Here is an 18,256-nt window from a genome sequence, read left to right as displayed (position 1 = left end):
GTGATTATGCTTGTGGTATATTTTATCCAAATTTATTCTGATCATTTGAATAATTTTCTTGTGTGAATTAATTGATTATTTCTTGGCTGACGGTCACTGTTTTAAATGCATAATAAATAGTATTTTAGATTGCCTTCTGGCATTGGTTAAGAGATTAAATTACTTTGCTTGTGAATTCTCTATTTAGCACTAGGGTTATTCATGTTCCATTTATTTTTCTTGCAGTGTCACTTTCACTCTAGTGTCTAGTCCTACCCTGTGCTCCCTATAAACTAAGGTTTTGGCCTAGAACAGCCAACAGTGCTCATAACCCTTATCAGTGAAACTGCCAAATAAAGCCTACTGATCAATGTCACACTCTTCACTTGTTTCATTTAATTTGCTGTACTATCCCTAAATATAATTTTAATAGAAAATTTTTTCATTTAAAGTTTAAACAAGATTAATAGCTTCCACTGCTTAACTCTGAAGTGGACAACGGGTTTGTCCCACCCGCTAGCACGGTAACATATTTGGCATCTCTGACAGGATAGTACATATTCCTTTATTCACATTTCACGCAGTAGTTCTTCTTCTTTTACACTTATAAGTTATAACATGGCATCAAGCAAGTACCAAGGGTTGCCATTTGGGGAGCACAGGATGGATAGTAATCAGATGCCAGATTAGGCGGCTGCTAGTGAAAGTTTGGAAATAAGCCCACCATTGGACTTGGAACCTGAGCATGGGTTGGGTACTGTTGCTGGAGCATTTGTGTCTACTCGCCCTAAGACTAGTGCATTGATGGCGTCTAAAAAGAACCAGAGGGCTCCTGCACTAAGTGCTGATGGCCAGCTACCACCATTGAAGTAATCCCTGAACCAAGTCCAGTAATTGACCAGGTGGCAGTTGCATCATTTATTTCCATTCAGTCACTTCTGATCCAATTTTCACACCCTCAAGTATGGCCTGATTTTGTTAACAGAAAATTTGGACTCGATATCAACCCTGATTTGCTTGCCAAAATTGATGAATTGAGATGGACCCTGTTGCCTCGTTGGCAGAGTGGCAGTATTGGGTCAACTAACATGCGAAGCCAAGTTGCAGCTCATCATGCTGCTGAACTGCTCAGGATGAGTGATGATCCTCTGCTCACAGATTCTGATTCATTGGATGAGTGCCTCACTTATCGTGAATGGTATAAAACTCTCGAGATGATAGCCTCAGACCGTTATTGGACCCGAGCCCCAGTTGAGGTTCGTTGCACCCATCTCCTTCCGTCCAATGATGACATTGAGCACAGTTTAGCAAGTGAACCGCTAGAAAACAAGGCCAATGAAAATTGCGCTGGGTACGCTACTCCTGATGCAATATCCAAGTTTGTATTGACATACTGGCCAATGTCTATCCATGGGGGTACATAATCCACGACTGGGACAGGCACACGACGGCTTGAAAGCCCGAGGAAGTGCATATGGCTGGCTGCAATGTCGAGCGTGGTCTTTCTTCTTGTGGCCTGTGGGTGTGTCATCAGAAAAGCTAGTTGATCACCTGCTGGTCTGTACATCAGTCGTAGAGCCAGCTGGGCTCCCAGTCCCAGTAGGACACGACGTTGGCTCAGTGCTGGGATGAGAGCTTCCGCTTGTAATGAGACAATTGGAGTTGTCCTGCGTGCTCCCAAGACTAGGCGCAGGCAGGTATTTTGCAGAATATCTAACTTGGCAAGCTCTGCCGGTGAAGCTGTCTGATAGAGAATAGATCCATAGTCAATTCTTGCACGGATGTAAGAGCAATAGAATTTCCTGAGAAAACATCTCGAGGCTCCCCAATTTGGGGAAGTAAGATGCTTCAGGAGGTCTATTCTTCGAATGATATCACTTCTGAGATTGGTGATGTGTGGTCCCCAACCCAGATGAGGAGAGTCGAAAATCATCCCAAGGACCCTGTGCTGTGCGCTATAGGTGATGGCTTGTCCAGCGTAGCGTAGGACTGGGATGCGTTTACTTTTTGAGTAGTACTGAAATTTAGTCTTGTAGTGTGCTCAGGTACTTTGTCATGTCAGCCTTTGCTGTCTGCATTGTATTGCTCCGACAGGCTACTGTTATATCGTCTGCATATATGTAGATCTGCATGCCGTCCTGTTGAGGGATGTCCATCAACAAGAGGTTAAAAAGTAAAGGACTTAACACTGCTCCTTGGGGAACCCCGGCTTCGAAGACCCGAGGGTCTGAGAGGACCCCACGTAGACGCACTTGTATGATCCCTGAGTTGAGATACTCGTGGAGCCACATAGCCATGTTTCCAGTGATTCCTGCACTGATGAGCTTGTAGAGCAGGGCCTCTGTGCTAACCTTGTCAAAAGCTGACTGAAGGTCAATATAGACAACCAAACACACGTCAGAGGCTGATTGTGAGTGCCGGATCAGGTGTTCAAGTCGTAGCAGTACATCCAGTGTGCCCAAACCTCGCCTGAAACCACACTGAGCGTCAGACAGCAGGCCATGAGTCTCAACCACATGTTCCAACCGAGCAGCAATCATGCACTCAAACAGCTTGCCAATGCAAGACAGGAGCGCAATGGGTCGATAGGAAGACGGTTGGGTTGGATCTTTGCCGGGCTTTATGATTGGCAGCACCAAACCCTCCTTCCAGGCCGATGGGACCACACCCGTATGGAAGCTCTGATTGATCAGTGAAAGGAGTTCCGAGGAGTGTGTTCCACTGTAGATCTTTAAGAAGGAGTTATGAACTCGATCAGCTCCTGGGGAAGTCTGTCTAAATCTCACTAGCTCTGCGGAGCTCTGCTTCAGTGAAGCTGCAGTTGTATTCAGCATCCCCATTCCCCACCCCTGCAGCCAAAGAGGAGTGGTTCAAACCTGACAGGCAGGCGGACCCCCTCAACCTGACAGCAGGCACTGAAGGTGCTAGAGGAGGTTAGCCTGCTCAGGGGTGCTAGTAATCAGCTGCCCGTTGTCTGAGAGAGGATAATTTGTAGCAGGGAACCGGGCACGTAGCAGACGAATCTTCCTCCATGCTACAGTGAGGGGAACAGTATATGTGATTTCCTGGATAAACTGTCGTTGGTAGTCTCGTTTGTGTTTCAAAATGCAGTGACGGGCTTCAGCACTCTTCCTCTTGTACAAGATGAGGTTTTGCATACAAGGGTGTCTAATAACAGTCCTTAGAGCCTTTCGACGGTCGATTACGGCCAATCTGCAGGCTTCTGTCCACCAGGGTGATGTGAGTCGTGTTGGAGGAGCCCCTTTTGTAGTTGGGAAGGTTTTTGCTGCTGCGTCAACGACTCTGCTAGTAACGTCAGCAACTTCCGCATCAACCGTATTAGGGTGCACCACAGCAGAGGCATTAATATGGGAGGCGTACCTCGCCAATCCTTCTGTCCCGATTTTACACCTTGGAACTGGAGCTGAATCTAAGTGGACAAGCTCAAGCTGTGAGGTAGCAAGGAGGGGAAAATGATCACTCCCTACATCCTGCAGACGACTGATGCAGAAGCAAGGAGACACGTCAGATGACACAAACACCAAATCCAAGCACCCAGGGTTTCCAGTTCGGCGGTCTATATATGTGTAAAAGTCAGTGGGATTGAGCAGTGTTAGTGGCTCAGAAAGTAATAAGTCCTCGATGGCCTGTCTCTTATACACATCTAGATGTGTATAAGAGACAGAGCTAGGGCAGCGCAAAGCTTTCCTGGGGAAGAAAGCATCTTACGTGAAGGATCATCAGCGGGGCGCATAAGCAAGACACAGTCATCTCTACGCTTGTCTATCACAACTGTAGGTTTTTCAGCTCCTGCATTGTTGACTCTCTTGTTGGCGTTGTTGCCTCCAGATTGTAGCTGCAACTGTTGCGCTTGAGTTGATGTTGAGGGTGAAATTGGATGTTCAGCCCGGACAGCATCATATGCTTTCTTCCGTACTGGCCGTACTGCAGTGGAAGTATGGTCAAGGTCAAAAGATGCTTTTTGGGAGTTCCCAGGCGGGCCAGGAGCTTGAAAATGAAAGCCAACTTTTTCGGGAAGAGACATGATTCGGAAGCAGATGGTTTGCTTCGGCTACCACACCTCGCTTCACAACACTACACTTCACTTTACGACACTACACCGCACCTCACCTCACGACACTGCACCTCACTTCACGACACCACACTTCAATACACAGCTACCCGTTTTCTGGGCTCTGCGTCACAACCGGCTTTTTAAGGAGAGTTATACACCACACGTCTTACTTCGACGAGTGACCAAACGAGACTCCTCCGCCAATCATCCGTGAACCACTCGGCTTTGTTCTCCTCCTGTCTTGCATAAAACCTGCTGTGCACCACCAGTCCGCGGATCGAATATGACTTCCGGGCATCGTTATATTACGTAATTTTACGTCCACTCGGTCCACCGCATATGAGATTAGATTTCAGTTAGCATAGTTCTCTTCCGTAATTTGTCGTCCTTCGACGAGCGGCCGTTCGACCGAGGGCTGGTTTGACGCACGGCCTAGATATGATTGTCCAGAAGTGTTGAAGGCTACGTTCCGGAAGGAAGGAATCATGATTGTCCATTATATCCAGGGCAGTGGTGGTCTTCGACAGGTGACCCCCCCAATCTTTTATTTGTCATTATCATGGTCCCGTGGACCCATGATTGAACTATTTTACTAGTTGAAAATGCGGTGGATCGGTCTTGGTCTAGTTTTTAGTCATATTAGGATCCTGCCGATTGGTCCGTAGTTGTGATTTGACTGATTTCGCTCAGAAGCGTGAGTCGTGACTGACCTTTTTAAAGCAAAAATAAGTGGTCTGACCTCCATGCCAAGAGGTCCAAAACTACACAAGCTCTCAGGCCCAACGGTCATCCTTGCGGTTGTCCTGTGGCTTTAAGTCTACACTGCGTGGACATCCCGAAAAGAAGAAGAAGATGTGCTTTGCGACCATATTAGTAGTTTTCAATTTCAAGTAGCTAGCGAGTTTTGTCGGACTTTGTGGTAGACGGACGTACGTGTATCGCTCTCTTGAACTATGGTAGTCAAGTTGCTATCACTCAATCAGATCTCATAGTTTGTATTGTATGTTCCTTTCACTTAGCGCCTTAGAAAGATGAAAAATGTAGGGAAAAAATCCAATAGTCATTCATCTGGTAACACACCGGAACAACTGAGTGATGACAAGGCATATACCTAAATAATAATGAGGCTTTCTCAAATTCTCTCCGGTCTATACGCTAATACGGTACATGTAACATGGGACATGGCAGTGAAGCCAGAGCCAGTGATGGCACATTGGCACTCCATTCTCGCCTCAACACTGCTGGCGAGTGGTGTGTGCTGAGTTGTGAAGTAATGATTTTTACAAGTGATAATAGGAAAGTTCTGCCTAACATTTCAAATAATTAGTCCTAGCCTAGCTCCTAGTCCTAACTCCTAAATTCCTAATCTTATCCAGTTGAACAACCTGGTGCTGCATGGGCAGTTTTTCAGTATATTTTCAAATTTCAGGTCCTGCTTTCCAACATGCTATCTGTACTGGCCTAATGGCCCTAATTTGGTATGCCTCTAGGCCAGTGTGCAATTCTGTATAGGTAATATATTCTCATGTCAATATAAGAAAACGTATCGAAATACCAACCCTACCACCGCGTTACACCACCTTCCACTGCAATGAAAATTGATGAACTGAGCACATTTGAAACGGCTGTACTTCCGAAATTGCGCGTGGTTTGAAATCCAATCCCGTGTTGCCAACGACTAATCAAGTTAACTAGTCGTTTATCAGTAGGCTAGCGGACACATTTTTGCAATTAATACGTTCTAAAATAAAAAAAAAACACATCCAGCTTCATAAAAAATTCTCACAAATGGACAAGACCCACAAAGTTTTCGATTTCACATAAAATTATGAGATAAACTTCAACTCTTTCACTGCATACATTCACATGGTGTTTTCTGTTTACTTCTCACAAGACGGTGTCTCACACTTATGTTTTGGTTGTGTCTAGTTTGATTTCACAATAAATAGACTTGATTCACATTCCATTATGAGATTTAAATGATTGAAATTTTTTTTTAAATTATAAAACCTATTTATATGTTCCAGATTTGAATTTTTTCCCTACTATGTTGAATTTATCTTGATCAATTCACTTCAAATTCTGAATGATTTCGTCTGCCATCCCGCGTTTTCAAACGTTTTGTGTCTTTTAGAAAATTTTCATTGTTTAACATGGGAAACTATTTCATTATATAAAACATAGAGCACGTACCATATAGTTCATTAATAATACAATTTAATACAATAAAAATTAATTTTTAATTTAAAAAATATAATCAGATTTTTAATTCAACATTTTTCTAATAGAATTTAATTCTGTTTGATCAGAAACAGAAAAAGTTTTTGCTTGTTTGATCAGAAACAACATAATTATTCATTCTCTTGCACTAAGTATACGAATGATTAGTTAATTCGTAATTCATATACAATCATATATGAATTAAGTATACGATTGATCAACCCGCTAGAAATGCACCGGGAGCAGGAAATAAGTTAGTAGGTACCTATTTAATTCAGTTGCAAGCTGGCCCACATGATATATAGTTCTGTTTGTCTGAACTCTGAATTGCGTGTTTAGTGTGCATGATGTTTAGTGTGCGTGTGTGTGAAACTCTGCTTTGCAGCGTAGTTATAATTACTTAATGAAGTTTAGTTCATTGCGGTCAACTTAAGAGACAAATTTTCAACTAACTAATAATTTTTATAAGTCTAATTTTAATTGTTGAGTGACAGATGCAGGTTTACAACTTCTAAGTGATTAGGTACTTTATAGAAACTGAGCAAGTTAGCGTGCGTGTTTTAAGCCTTTAAGAAGTTCATTTTTTGCCTCAAATAACAATGTTGGATAGAGGAAGTGGTCTTGGTGGATCGAAATAATATATGAACCTCCGAAATTAGAATTCCATCCTGCTCTAGGCTCTAGAGGCTAGAATTCCATACTGGCAGGTGCACCGCAATAGGCGGTCAATGTAGCATAGATACCAAAGTAAATGTTTCTGGAGCTTGATTCCAATCAAGGATGGTGGGAGCAACTACATGCGCACGTCCCCCATACGACGCCCGGAGGCACACTGGCTTACACTTTCTAAAAACACTGTATTTGTAGTGCTAGGCAGCAAATTTCCCTCAATCATGTAATTACTGAAGGAACTCCCCCCCTGCCCCCCTTTCACGAAGTGTGGTGTACGTCAAAATTAACGTACAGAGACAGTAATGATACCGTTGGATACTGGATAGCTCAGAATGTCACCTTTAAGATGAGACTAAACACGTAACTGCAGCACAACTCAAATAGACACTATATTTAAAGAGCTCAGCAGCTAATTAGTTCCCATCTAATTACTTAAAGTACTCCCCCACCTGCCCCCCTTTCATGAAGTGTCGTGAATCTAAAAATGGACGTACAGAGATGGGAATGGTACCGTTGGATAGAGCAGAATGTCAGCTTTAAGGGTAGATTAAAAACCGGAAAAGCCAAAATCCAAAATTTTTGCCTACATGCTCCCCTTAATTAAGAAAATTTTAATTTTTGCACACAGCTTGGAACGAGCTGTGTGTGTCCAATTCAAGTTGTGTCAAAATTAGTTTTTATGTGTCTAAATCTGTTTCTCAACTTAATCATCTATTAGTTTATTTACCACTTGAAATCAGCAAATACAAGTATACTTAAAGGATTCCTAATATATTCACAGACGTATTCAAAAGTCTCAAACCATAATATTCTTTCTACACAAACAGTTTACCACTATTTGGTAGAGCAAGGTCAACTGTCAACTTTGACACATTTTTCGATGATCTCATTGGGAGGCATGCACCGTCTCTCTTTGGATCTCAACATTTTCCAGCTAGATGGCCCAAACCTAGTGTTTTGGTAGTAGTTTGACGCGCAAATGTATGACGTCACTATTTCAACCATCAAAGAACGCATGGAACTAAAACAAAGTTTAATATAAAGGAAAAACTAGAGAGTTGTCAGAATTACCCATGATGTTGGAATATACCGCGTTTACCCTACAGTAATACACTGGCCATCACCTGGCGCCTGCACTGGAGCCCTATGGCCTAGGGTAAATGCGGTATATTCCGACACATTAAGGACATAGCAAAAAAAAAAATGAATGGCTATAAAAAAATCATAAGCGCAACTGGAGTTCTGTTTGCTTTATGTCACTCTCAAAACACCGTACTACGTGCCAGCAACAATGAAACGTCACAAAATGATGCCATATTTATTTAAAAGCCTTTAGAATGCAAATCTACCAAATCCATATATTCTGATGCTGTGTGTGACTAAATTTGGCATTTTGTGAGACTAATTCTGGCTGCACTTCAAACTCTACTAATTTGTAATTCTGACGCTCTTGTGTTTGAATTCCAAACGCTGTGTGAGCTGTATTGGAATACAACACAGCTTGGAAATTGGAATTAAAACATCATTGAATGTTGAACACTACTTAATAAGGCTTTTAATTAAAAGCTATTAAGCTTTTAATTAAGAAAATTTTAATTTTTGCACACAACTTGGAACGAGCAGTGTGTCTAATTCCAAGCTGTGTCGGAATTAGGTTTTATGTGTCTAAAACGGTCTCTTAACTTGATCATCTATTAATTTATTTACCACTTGAAATCAGCAAATACAAGTATACTTAAAGGATTCCTAATATATTTACAGACTTATTTAAAAGTCTCAAACCATAATATTCTTTCTACACAAACAGTTTATCACTATTTGGTAGAGCAAGGTCTACTATTGACTTTGACACGTTTTTTGATGTTCTCACTGGGTGACGTGCACGGTCTCTCTTTGGATCTTAACATTTCCCTGCCAGACGGCCCAGACCTAGTGTTTTGTCAATAGTATGACGTCACTATTTCAACCATCAAAGAATGTGTGGAACTAAGAGAAAGCTTAATATAAAGGAAAAAGTTGAGAAGTGTCGGAATTACCCACGATGTCAGAATATACCACGTTTATCCTATGCTGGTTGGGCCGTTGGGGGTAGAGCGTTGTAACTTGTGACTCTGCTCAAGCAAGGAAAACATCTTCCTTTAGGGCTGCAACTGGAGCTTTCCCGCTATTTCCAGAACCGCGAGATTTCTGATAGATGAATTAGCCTACCACCTATCTAATTGTTAACAAAAATGAAGGTTTGGGCCATGAGTTTCCAAATGTATTCAAAATTTGTTATGCCGGAGCTTTGAGATTTCAGAAACCAGTAGGAAAATTCCAATCCTGACTCTGCTCTTGCTTAAATTCCACTATGCTCCTAATTTTGATAATACCAACAGAGTTTTTGGTACCACACCAATTGATCAGCCAGATCAGGCATGGAATATAGGATACTGGTTCTTGGCATGCCATGACTGGATTTTTTGAGCTGTGGTTTTATGAGTTTGCCAGCAATGATTCCATTTCTTTGAGCCATGAAATCCATATCTCTTGTTAGTCATGTTACTCAGTTGTAATTCAACTAACTTGTAAGAAGTTACCAGTGAGTTACTAGTTTATTGAAGTTACTAATATGAAAGTGGCTATTTCAGCTTGTTTGTAATATGCAATAGTCCATGTTGACCATTTATTAATTGCCATATCAATTGCAAATTTCCACTCAAACCCAATGGCACCTAAATACTAATAAATAGTAATGACTAATGTAGTTCTTGGTTGGCCGAGTGCTATCTGCAGGAACATAAATTATCAATGCATCTGGGTCTTGGAGCAAAGAATTTGCATCTTCAAGGCATTGAATTTGCTATCTTTGACATTGATCTATGTTTCATAAACATTTTTTAAATATTAATGTTCAGGATTTGTTTCTGTGTTAAATATTAATGTGCATAAATTGTTATTAGATGAGAAATTGCTTTGACCATAGTGAAAAATAACACATATTTACAAGGCATGTTTTTAAGACAGTACCATTTTGGAATTAAAAAGAGACATCTAAAGATAGTGCAATAATTTTATTTTTACATGAGCGCCTGTACTGTAATCTATTTTTCTACATAATTTCCATGAATATTGAGGCACTTGTCATAACGTTGCACTAGTTTTTGAATACCCTCTTGATAAATTCTGCTGCCTGACTTGTTAACCAATGCATCACAAATGAAGAGTGCAGTGTAATGCATTTGATGCATCAAGTGTCGTGTGATGCGTCACACCGCATCAAATGCATCACACAGCACTTGAAGAAACACCTGGGGGGTCAGTGTCTTCAAGACCATAATGAAGTCAAAACATTTGTGATGCAGTGGTTAACAAGTTAGGTGGCAGAATTTTATCAGGAGGGTATTCAAAAACTCGTGCCACATTATGGTAATTACCTCAATATTCACGGAAATTATATAGAAAAGTAGATAGAGGTACAGGCTTTCATGTAAAAATAAGATTATTGTGATATCTTAGCAGTTAGCACATATTTTTTTAATTCCAAAACAGTACTGACTTAAAAAAACATGCCTCCTATCAATAAAATGTCCATTTTAATAAATATTTATTTCAGAGTGGTTAAAAATTATGTTAACTGGTTTAACTGAATACCTCAGTGGCCCTGTTTGGACTTTGTTCAATAATTTTTCAGGTTCTCAAAATAAGGAAGAACAAAAGAAAGCTGACATGGGAGAGTTAAGTATTTGTATTTGCATTGGCTTGAAGAAACACATGCTGATGGTTAGAGAAGACACCACAGTGGAGGAACTTGCATATATGGTCAGTGGATATCTCAACCTCAAAATATTTTTGGTGTTGATCAGTGCATTTTCTGGTATGATTCTCATCTCCTGTGAAATTAACCCTTTAGTGGGCAAGCATTGAAATATCCAGAAATTAGAATTTCAGAAACCATTTCAAGAAAGTAAGAAGTATTATACAATATATTTATTTCTATGAATTTTTGCAAATTTTGCCTATTGAAGGTTTAAATCACACTTGAAGAATTCAATAAATGCGATCAGTAAAAAAAAATTTTTCTTTATAATTAAAATTCAGTTTATGCAAATGAAAAGTTAGAAACATAAAAATTTAATTTAATTAAATTTAATCAAGTTGCCAAAATAAATAAATATATATATTGTTACTTCCACCCTTTGAAGAAAATGCAGAAAGAGCGTCAATTCCATTGTCCGAGTCAAAACCTTCATTTAAATTCTCATATTTCAATTTGTGGCGTTTGCAGCTGGTGATGCTATAGATAGAACGATGGTCAGTTAATTAGTGATTGACTGAGGCATTATAAGGATGCCTCAAAAACAAACAGGAAGCCGTGGTGAGGCTTTTTGTGATGCGATTTCAAGTGATCATATATGGTAACTTACCCGTGAAAGGGTTAATTTTGAATTACAAAGTACACTATTCATAATGGATTATTAATGTGATGACTTCAAGTACTACTTTTTACTGCTACAGCCAATAAGAATTAAAATTAAGCAATGAATGTGATATTCATGAACTCTATATTAGTTTTGAATTTTTCTATTTTATACTCCTATTTTTCTTTCCCCTTATGATTTTTTGACTATAATACAATATTACATGACAAATATGGTATTCTTCAAACACATGTAAACTCACTGATAAGTTGTTTATTTTCAGATTTTTCTTGAGGTGCTAGAGGAATCCCCTCCATCAACTGAAGAGCCATTGTGTTCTTTAATTAGAATGCTCTTCAGAGGACGCCAGCTGACCACTCCCAGCCTCACCATGGGAGCTCTTCGTGTGAAGCATGGCGAGCGCATCATGGTCTTGCTCAAGAACAATCATGGATACACTGCCCAAAAATTATCCAAAGTTAGTTAGTTTGGTTGTACTGCAAAAAAATGTTCATGAAACACAACTTTTTCCCACTTTTTGACTAACTTGAAGTAAATACCATACTCTTATTTCATTTTTTACTTGAAAATGTTTATGAAATGTTACATTTTTATTTTGTAAATGTTTGCTCAATGGAAATTTCTGTTGAATCAATTTTAATGTATAGTACATTGATTATTAATATATTATTTTCTAATTGTAAATGTGTTTCTGGTGCAATTTTCCTTGAATCCAATGATATATTTATCTAGATTCTCTATTGATGATATCTTACTAGTATTCAAATCTATAGTAAAATTTTATTTCTCTGCTTTTTATTATCTTGCCACTCCTTGTGCTGGTGAATTGATTCGTTTACTATTTTGTACTGTGTGTGCAGAGTCCTGAACAAAATGTACATCCTGCCTTCAGAAATTTGCAGCAAGTAAGTGGGCAAGTTCTCAGTGTCATGAAATACCCAAGCTTGATTCACTTTTTATTAGCAGCTGGTGCACACAAACCAGTTCCTACACATTCTAGATGGGTTATAAATATAATGTGAATTGTATTCATATTTAATCTAAAACTTGCATCAAGTGGCAAAGATATTGTGGTTTAGAAAAAAGTTGTTGTTGTTAAATTTCAAACAAAATCAAACACAGATGCATTCATTATCATAAGGAATGAAATGTTGGCCCATCATAACTTTTTTTCTGTCAGTGTGAATACTTTTTTCAGTATATATGAACTTGCCAATTCTAAGACATTACAATTCTTCTTGTGACTTTTGTTGCAGTTGAAAGAGGAAGCGGACCGTTGTGAAGACAAGGTCCGTGAGCTCTCAGAAGACATTGATTCAGTAGTGCCTGAGCTGGAGGAGTGTCGGAACAAGCTCAAGACCAAACTAAAAGATGTCGTCGCTTGCAACGAGGAGCACGAGAAACTTCTGCTCAAACTCGATGCCATTGAAACTGAGGTCGGAATTTATCTTTTTACAATGATATTTTTTTGTGTTTTTGCTAGATTGTCTTTTAACTGTTTATCTTTAGTTTCTTGTTGTTCATTTTATTTCAACTTTAAATTTGCTATCTCATCAATGGTCAGAATTTTTACTCTGATTGCTTACTTCCTTTTATCCAAAAGATACCTACTACAATTTTTCTCTCTTTTTAACATTTTTATTTTCCTCCAACTCTATTTCTCTTTTTTTAATTTCTTGGCCAAAGTGACCTATTAGCAACTTTTTGAAAAATTATACAATCTGCATGAAGTTTTGCAAGTACAAAATTACATAGGACATTGAAGAATATCTCTATTCCAGGAATTAATAATTAAAGTTAATATTTGTGAGCAGGGTGATGATGACATCAGAGCAGAGCGCAAGGCGCTGGTGGTGCGACTCCAGAAGAGCTTGAGTGCTCTCGACTCCCTCTCTTCCTCTGCCTCCAAAGCTTTACACGACCAATCTTAAGCTGCGTCATCAATTGTTCTTATGGCTAAGTTATGGACCATATTCTTTTGAGTTAGGCTAGGTATAGATATTCTGTACTGTTATATGAACCAATTAAATTTCCGATCAATGAACCTAGCTGAACAACTCAGCTTCGTGTTATTATTTAGTCCTTAGGTTTGAATCTTAGTGCATTCCGATTTTGGTTCGTTAATAGCTTTGACATTTAGCTAGTGTATAGGTTTTATTTAAGTCAAAATTAATTTGTAATACATCTTCCACAAGTTAATGTAAATTTGTTGTGCAACCTTTGTTGAATGATGTCTTCGCGTGATCGTTCACTTGCGTTCTGAGCAAGTATAATCATAAAGGGTAACCTTTCTTTTCTGCTAAATATTACTAAGGCTTCATAGTACAACTGGTATAAGTTTAATTATTTATTAATTCTTGCATGTGTGCATCTAGATTTGTTCAAATGAAGGTGATTGTAAATTCTTTTCTGTTTAGGACATCAAATAAAAATTTCTTCACGCATTTTAATTTTTTCATAATGCTTGTACTTAAATTTGTTCTGACGATGCAAAATTGTCTTGCTTTCATCATGTTCTTAATATTTTCCCTAATGAACATATAAGGGTAAGAACAGCACTGTGTTGTGTGAAAAAAATTGTGCGTTTCAGTCTTGCCAGATTGTTGCATTGGGGCTAAAATTCTTGGCCAGTTTATGGTCGTAGATCAGCCTTGGTTCAATATCAAAAACATTAGATTTAGTTTTAAGTAAACGATTTAAATAGTTCTAGTTTTACATCTCTGCAAAATTGTTATTAAACTTATCATCTTCTTTCACGGTAGTGAAAGAGAAATAAAAAAGGTATTTTATGTACCCTCACTGATTTAGTTATTGAGACTGGAAAAGGAGGTGTTTCCTTAGTACCATAGTTTGTATCGTAAATTCCTGCACAGCATCAGTTCCGTTTCCCTTTGCTCGGTAATTGCTGGCGTTTCTCGGATGAATTTGTTGATAGTCTATTGAACTATCCCAAGTTATTTATTTTTATGCCATTAGCATTCTTAATCGATGCATTTTTGTTGACTACCGACATGTAATGGTGCTTTCATTTTAAGATGGCCTTTGAATAAGAAAAGTTTTGCCCTTCATCTTGAGGAAGCTAAGTCGTTTTGGTTCACTGTCGTTGTCGTGTTTAAAACCTATATGACGCTGCTATATTTTTTTTTATTTTACTTCAAATCCATTATAATCCCCGTGCTCTTCGTTAAAAATTAAATTGAAATTTCCAACATTTAAATAAGCACTGGCTTCTTCTGCTTTATTTATCTCACTGTTCTCGTTTTTTTATGCAGACTGAGCAAGACTGAATTTTATTTTTGAGGAAAGAAAATTCGAAAATGCTGAATATTCCTTTCAACTCCATTACGTTTTAAGGGATATTCCAAAAATTTTCATCAACTCAAAATATAATTTTGAATCCCAGCTTTTGTCTTCATTGTGAATATACTCGCATTGATTTTCCAGACGTGCATTGTATTCAAAGTTATGATTTTAGTTTTCCCGTTTCTTATTTGCCATCAATTTTAATCTGTCATTTTCTCCATCAATGTGAAATGTAAATTGAATTACAGGCATCAAGTTCAATGAAGTTTATCAGCAATGTTGACGCTCATATTTACTGAAACTTGAAAGAACTAATACATTGAAAATTTTTCTGGTGTATTACATACCCTTGATTTTCGACTTAGTCTGACAAAATACATGATGTTCGGCCTATTCACACTCTGCACGCGTCCTGAAAATTCAGTTTTGCTAAATATTCCTTAAAAATTAAATATTTTCCGGTGTTTAACATATCCTTGATTTTCTACTTTGTCTGACGAAATACATTATGTTCGGCCTATCCACCCATTGGTACGCATCTACTGATGAAATGTCAGCATTAAATGTATTTCAGATGTCAATGAATGCTCTGAAAGGAATATTAACAGAGACATCATCAACCAATCGAGCTCGTGAGTTTTCTGTGCAACCCCGCAAATTGTAATGAGGGCTGAAAATATCGCCTAACCGTCTTCCCTCCACGTGTGTAATTTGTATTGCACGTGTAATGCCTGCAGACATGTGCAGAGTTTACATGACATGTGCAGAGTGTACAACCGGTAGTGTTGCCCTAGCATCTGGTACAACTGCTAGTGTTGCCCTAGCATCTGGTACAACCGCTAGTGTTGCCCTAGCATCTGGTACAACCGCTAGTGTTGCCCTAGCATCAGGTACAACCGCTAGTGTTGCCCTAGCATCTGGTACAACCGCTAGTGTTGCCCTAGCATCTGGTACAACCGCTAGTGTTGGCCTTCACATGAAACTGTGAGCGCCTTATATTGAAATATTTAAACTTGAAAGATTACAGATGCCAAACTTTCTTTCGCATGCGCCTTGTTCCGGTAGTAATTTTCTTTAAGTTTAGAAAAGTCTAATGAATTACTTCAACTGACGTGACTTTTAAACGATGTTGATGTCGTCTAACGCCATAGCGAGGAAATAAATCCCGATAAAAGGAGGCTGGTAGACACTAAGGAGTGAATAAAGAAGAAATCGATACAACTTTATTAATAAAGCCTTAATTAGAGTTTCGGCTGATAAGAGAAGGCACGTGCACGGCTTCATTAGCAAGCGCGTCGCGTCGCCTTAATTTGTGCACGGACCGCGTCTAGGAGGCTCCGTAGCTCAGCTTACATCGCTGCCGACGGACACTCAAAGAAATGAGGGAGACTTTGTCATAATACTAATGCAGTTCTTGCTCCTGTCTTGCAGCCCCGTAGCTCAGCCTCCGTCATCACCGACGTAATGGCAGTTTTAATACCTAGTCCTTCGCGTAATGTTTAATTGTGCATCCAATGATCCATTTCTTGTGAGCGAATGAAACTTCTAGTAATAATTTTTCTGATATATTAGCTAATTATTTAGGCCTATACTACTACACATAGGTTATTTAATGTTATGTAGGCCAATTAAGAGACAAAATTTTTTCGTTCGTTTATAGCATCAAAAGAATGCTGGACAAGAACATTCCTTGGATTGAAGCATTCCACTAAGTGCAGCGTCTAGACGACGTGTACAGTGTATGCATGACGTATGCAGAGACACGACGTGTACAGCATCTGCACGACGTGTGCAGAGTCAACACGACGTGTACGGTATCTGCACGACGTGCACAGTGCCTGTACGGCGTGTACAGCATCTGCACGACGTGTACAATGTCTGCACGACGTGTACAGCATCTGCACGACGTGTACATCGTACGAATTTCTCTCCAAGAATCTCGCATATTATTTCAGGGTTTATCTTGTTGCATGTCTGCACAGATGTTATCTATATTTCACAATATTCTGGATTTCACTCTCATATCCTAAATTCAATTTCCTTCTGCAGTTGACGTAAGTTTTTCGTCAAGACTTTACTATTCTTAGGCACGATTTTTTCCTTGGTGGGTTTCTCATGTTCTGTGTCAGCAGAGGTGTTATCATTATTATTTAATAATATTTTTGTTTGCAGAAGAGACTGGTCAGCTATGATGAATGTGTTGTGAAAATTCGAAGCTGGCGTATTCAATCATCTGTTGAAATCACAGTTATGATTTTTACGCGAAAATAATTGTTCAAACTAGAATGTGATTACGTATATGAGAATATATAAATATTTTATAAGTAAATACTTAAAACATCAAAGTTATTGTTTTGTCAATCGCATCTATTGGTAACCATTCATTTTATACTTTGAAATGCTACATATAATAATAATATTAATAATACATAAATAACTCTAAGCCACAAATATCTTTTGAATTCACACACATGACCTAATTATTATCATTAGGTGTTTTTATCGAAATCGCAATTACTCCTGCATATGTTATTGACTGTTAATCGAGCATCGTACAAAAGCTAAAATTTCCTACTCATATTGTTTGAAATTATTGTGGTCCACAATTTGTTTTTTATTCAATTTTTAATTGTAATTATGAAGTGTACACTACACTGTACACGTCGTGCCCCTCATTTTTTTTTTCTTCGTGTGCATAATTGAGTGCGTCAACTGCTCACGAATCATTTTTTCACATCACAACTAAAATAACAAATTTCTCTAAATAACATAGGTACCTCTAACATCGAAATTACATTGTAATGAAATTCAATCACTAATATTTTTAATTTGCGTTTTTGGTTCTCCAATATTTTGTCTTAGGTATATTCATGCGCGACGACGTTCGTTTTGCTTGTTGAAATTTCGCGCTGAGAAAATAGCAGCCTCGAATTTTGTTTTGCCGGATTATTAGTTTTTAATTATTTCTATTCACATTTGTTGACATTACGCTGCATAAAATTTTTTTAGGTTGAATTTACTCAAAAATTAATGTGTGTGAGTTTCCGTAACGTTCATGCATATTTGTAACGTCTTGGAGAACCGTAAATGTTTCAACATCTGAAGTTTTGAGCAACACAAGCTTGCTAAAAAAAACTGTTTAATTAATTTATTCCTTTTTTTCGATCAATGAAATTATACGCCTTTTAAAACTCATTTAAATACTTTGGAAATATCTAGTTAGCTTCTTAATTATGTCAAATTTTCTTTTTTATATCACATGTTCTCTCAAAAATTTCTAGCTGTTGGCTTTGTCTTGAAAATTTTTCTATAAAAATGGCCTCTCCCAAGCGTCGTCAAATTATTCCAACACTTCGCTGCCTAATGGTCTAGGTGTAAACTGAGCATCTTTGGGGTAAATTTTTTGAGTCTTGTGATAATTTATTTTTACTTGCCAGGCCATTTTAGCCCGGGAAGACAGCAGCATAAGACTACTCTCGAGGCGAGACAAAAGTGTTCGCCGCAAGGCTCACGTATTTACATAGAGAAGTGGTCCGGGTTGATACGCTGTGGCATATTCTATATACAGAGGAAAAAGATACATGGA

The 18,256-nt window shown here is 38.5% G+C and overlaps 1 protein-coding gene across 1 annotated transcript; it reads left to right on the top strand.

Annotated features, from left to right (window-relative positions):
* The first annotated feature begins 10,541 nt into the window (after window positions 1-10,541).
* Window positions 10,542-15,000, top strand: LOC108674314. The gene is made up of 5 exons (XM_018162253.1): window positions 10,542-10,747; window positions 11,630-11,824; window positions 12,228-12,272; window positions 12,624-12,803; window positions 13,182-15,000. The coding sequence occupies exons 1-5, from the start codon at window positions 10,556-10,558 to the stop codon at window positions 13,296-13,298; spliced, it is 729 nt and encodes a 242-aa protein (XP_018017742.1). The 5' UTR covers window positions 10,542-10,555; the 3' UTR covers window positions 13,299-15,000.
* Window positions 15,001-18,256: the final 3,256 nt, after the last annotated feature.

The sequence above is a fragment of the Hyalella azteca genome, unplaced genomic scaffold (genome assembly GCF_000764305.2).
Source record: "Hyalella azteca isolate HAZT.00-mixed unplaced genomic scaffold, Hazt_2.0.2 contig3122, whole genome shotgun sequence".
Lineage (NCBI taxonomy): Eukaryota > Metazoa > Arthropoda > Malacostraca > Amphipoda > Hyalellidae > Hyalella > Hyalella azteca.
The sequence above is the reverse complement of the archived record's forward strand: the minus strand, read 5'-3'. Positions and strand labels throughout refer to the sequence as shown.

What these genes read in the sequence shown, in the direction of transcription:
- LOC108674314 (XM_018162253.1), top strand. Translation starts at nt 10,556, where the DNA reads ATGTTAACTGGTTTAACTGAATACCTCAGTGGCCCTGTTTGGACTTTG. An exon ending in TGGAGGAACTTGCATATATG is followed by an intron (nt 10,748 to 11,629) that starts GTCAGTGGATAT and finishes GTTTATTTTCAG; the next exon opens with ATTTTTCTTGAGGTGCTAGA. An exon ending in CCTTCAGAAATTTGCAGCAA is followed by an intron (nt 12,273 to 12,623) that starts GTAAGTGGGCAA and finishes CTTTTGTTGCAG; the next exon opens with TTGAAAGAGGAAGCGGACCG.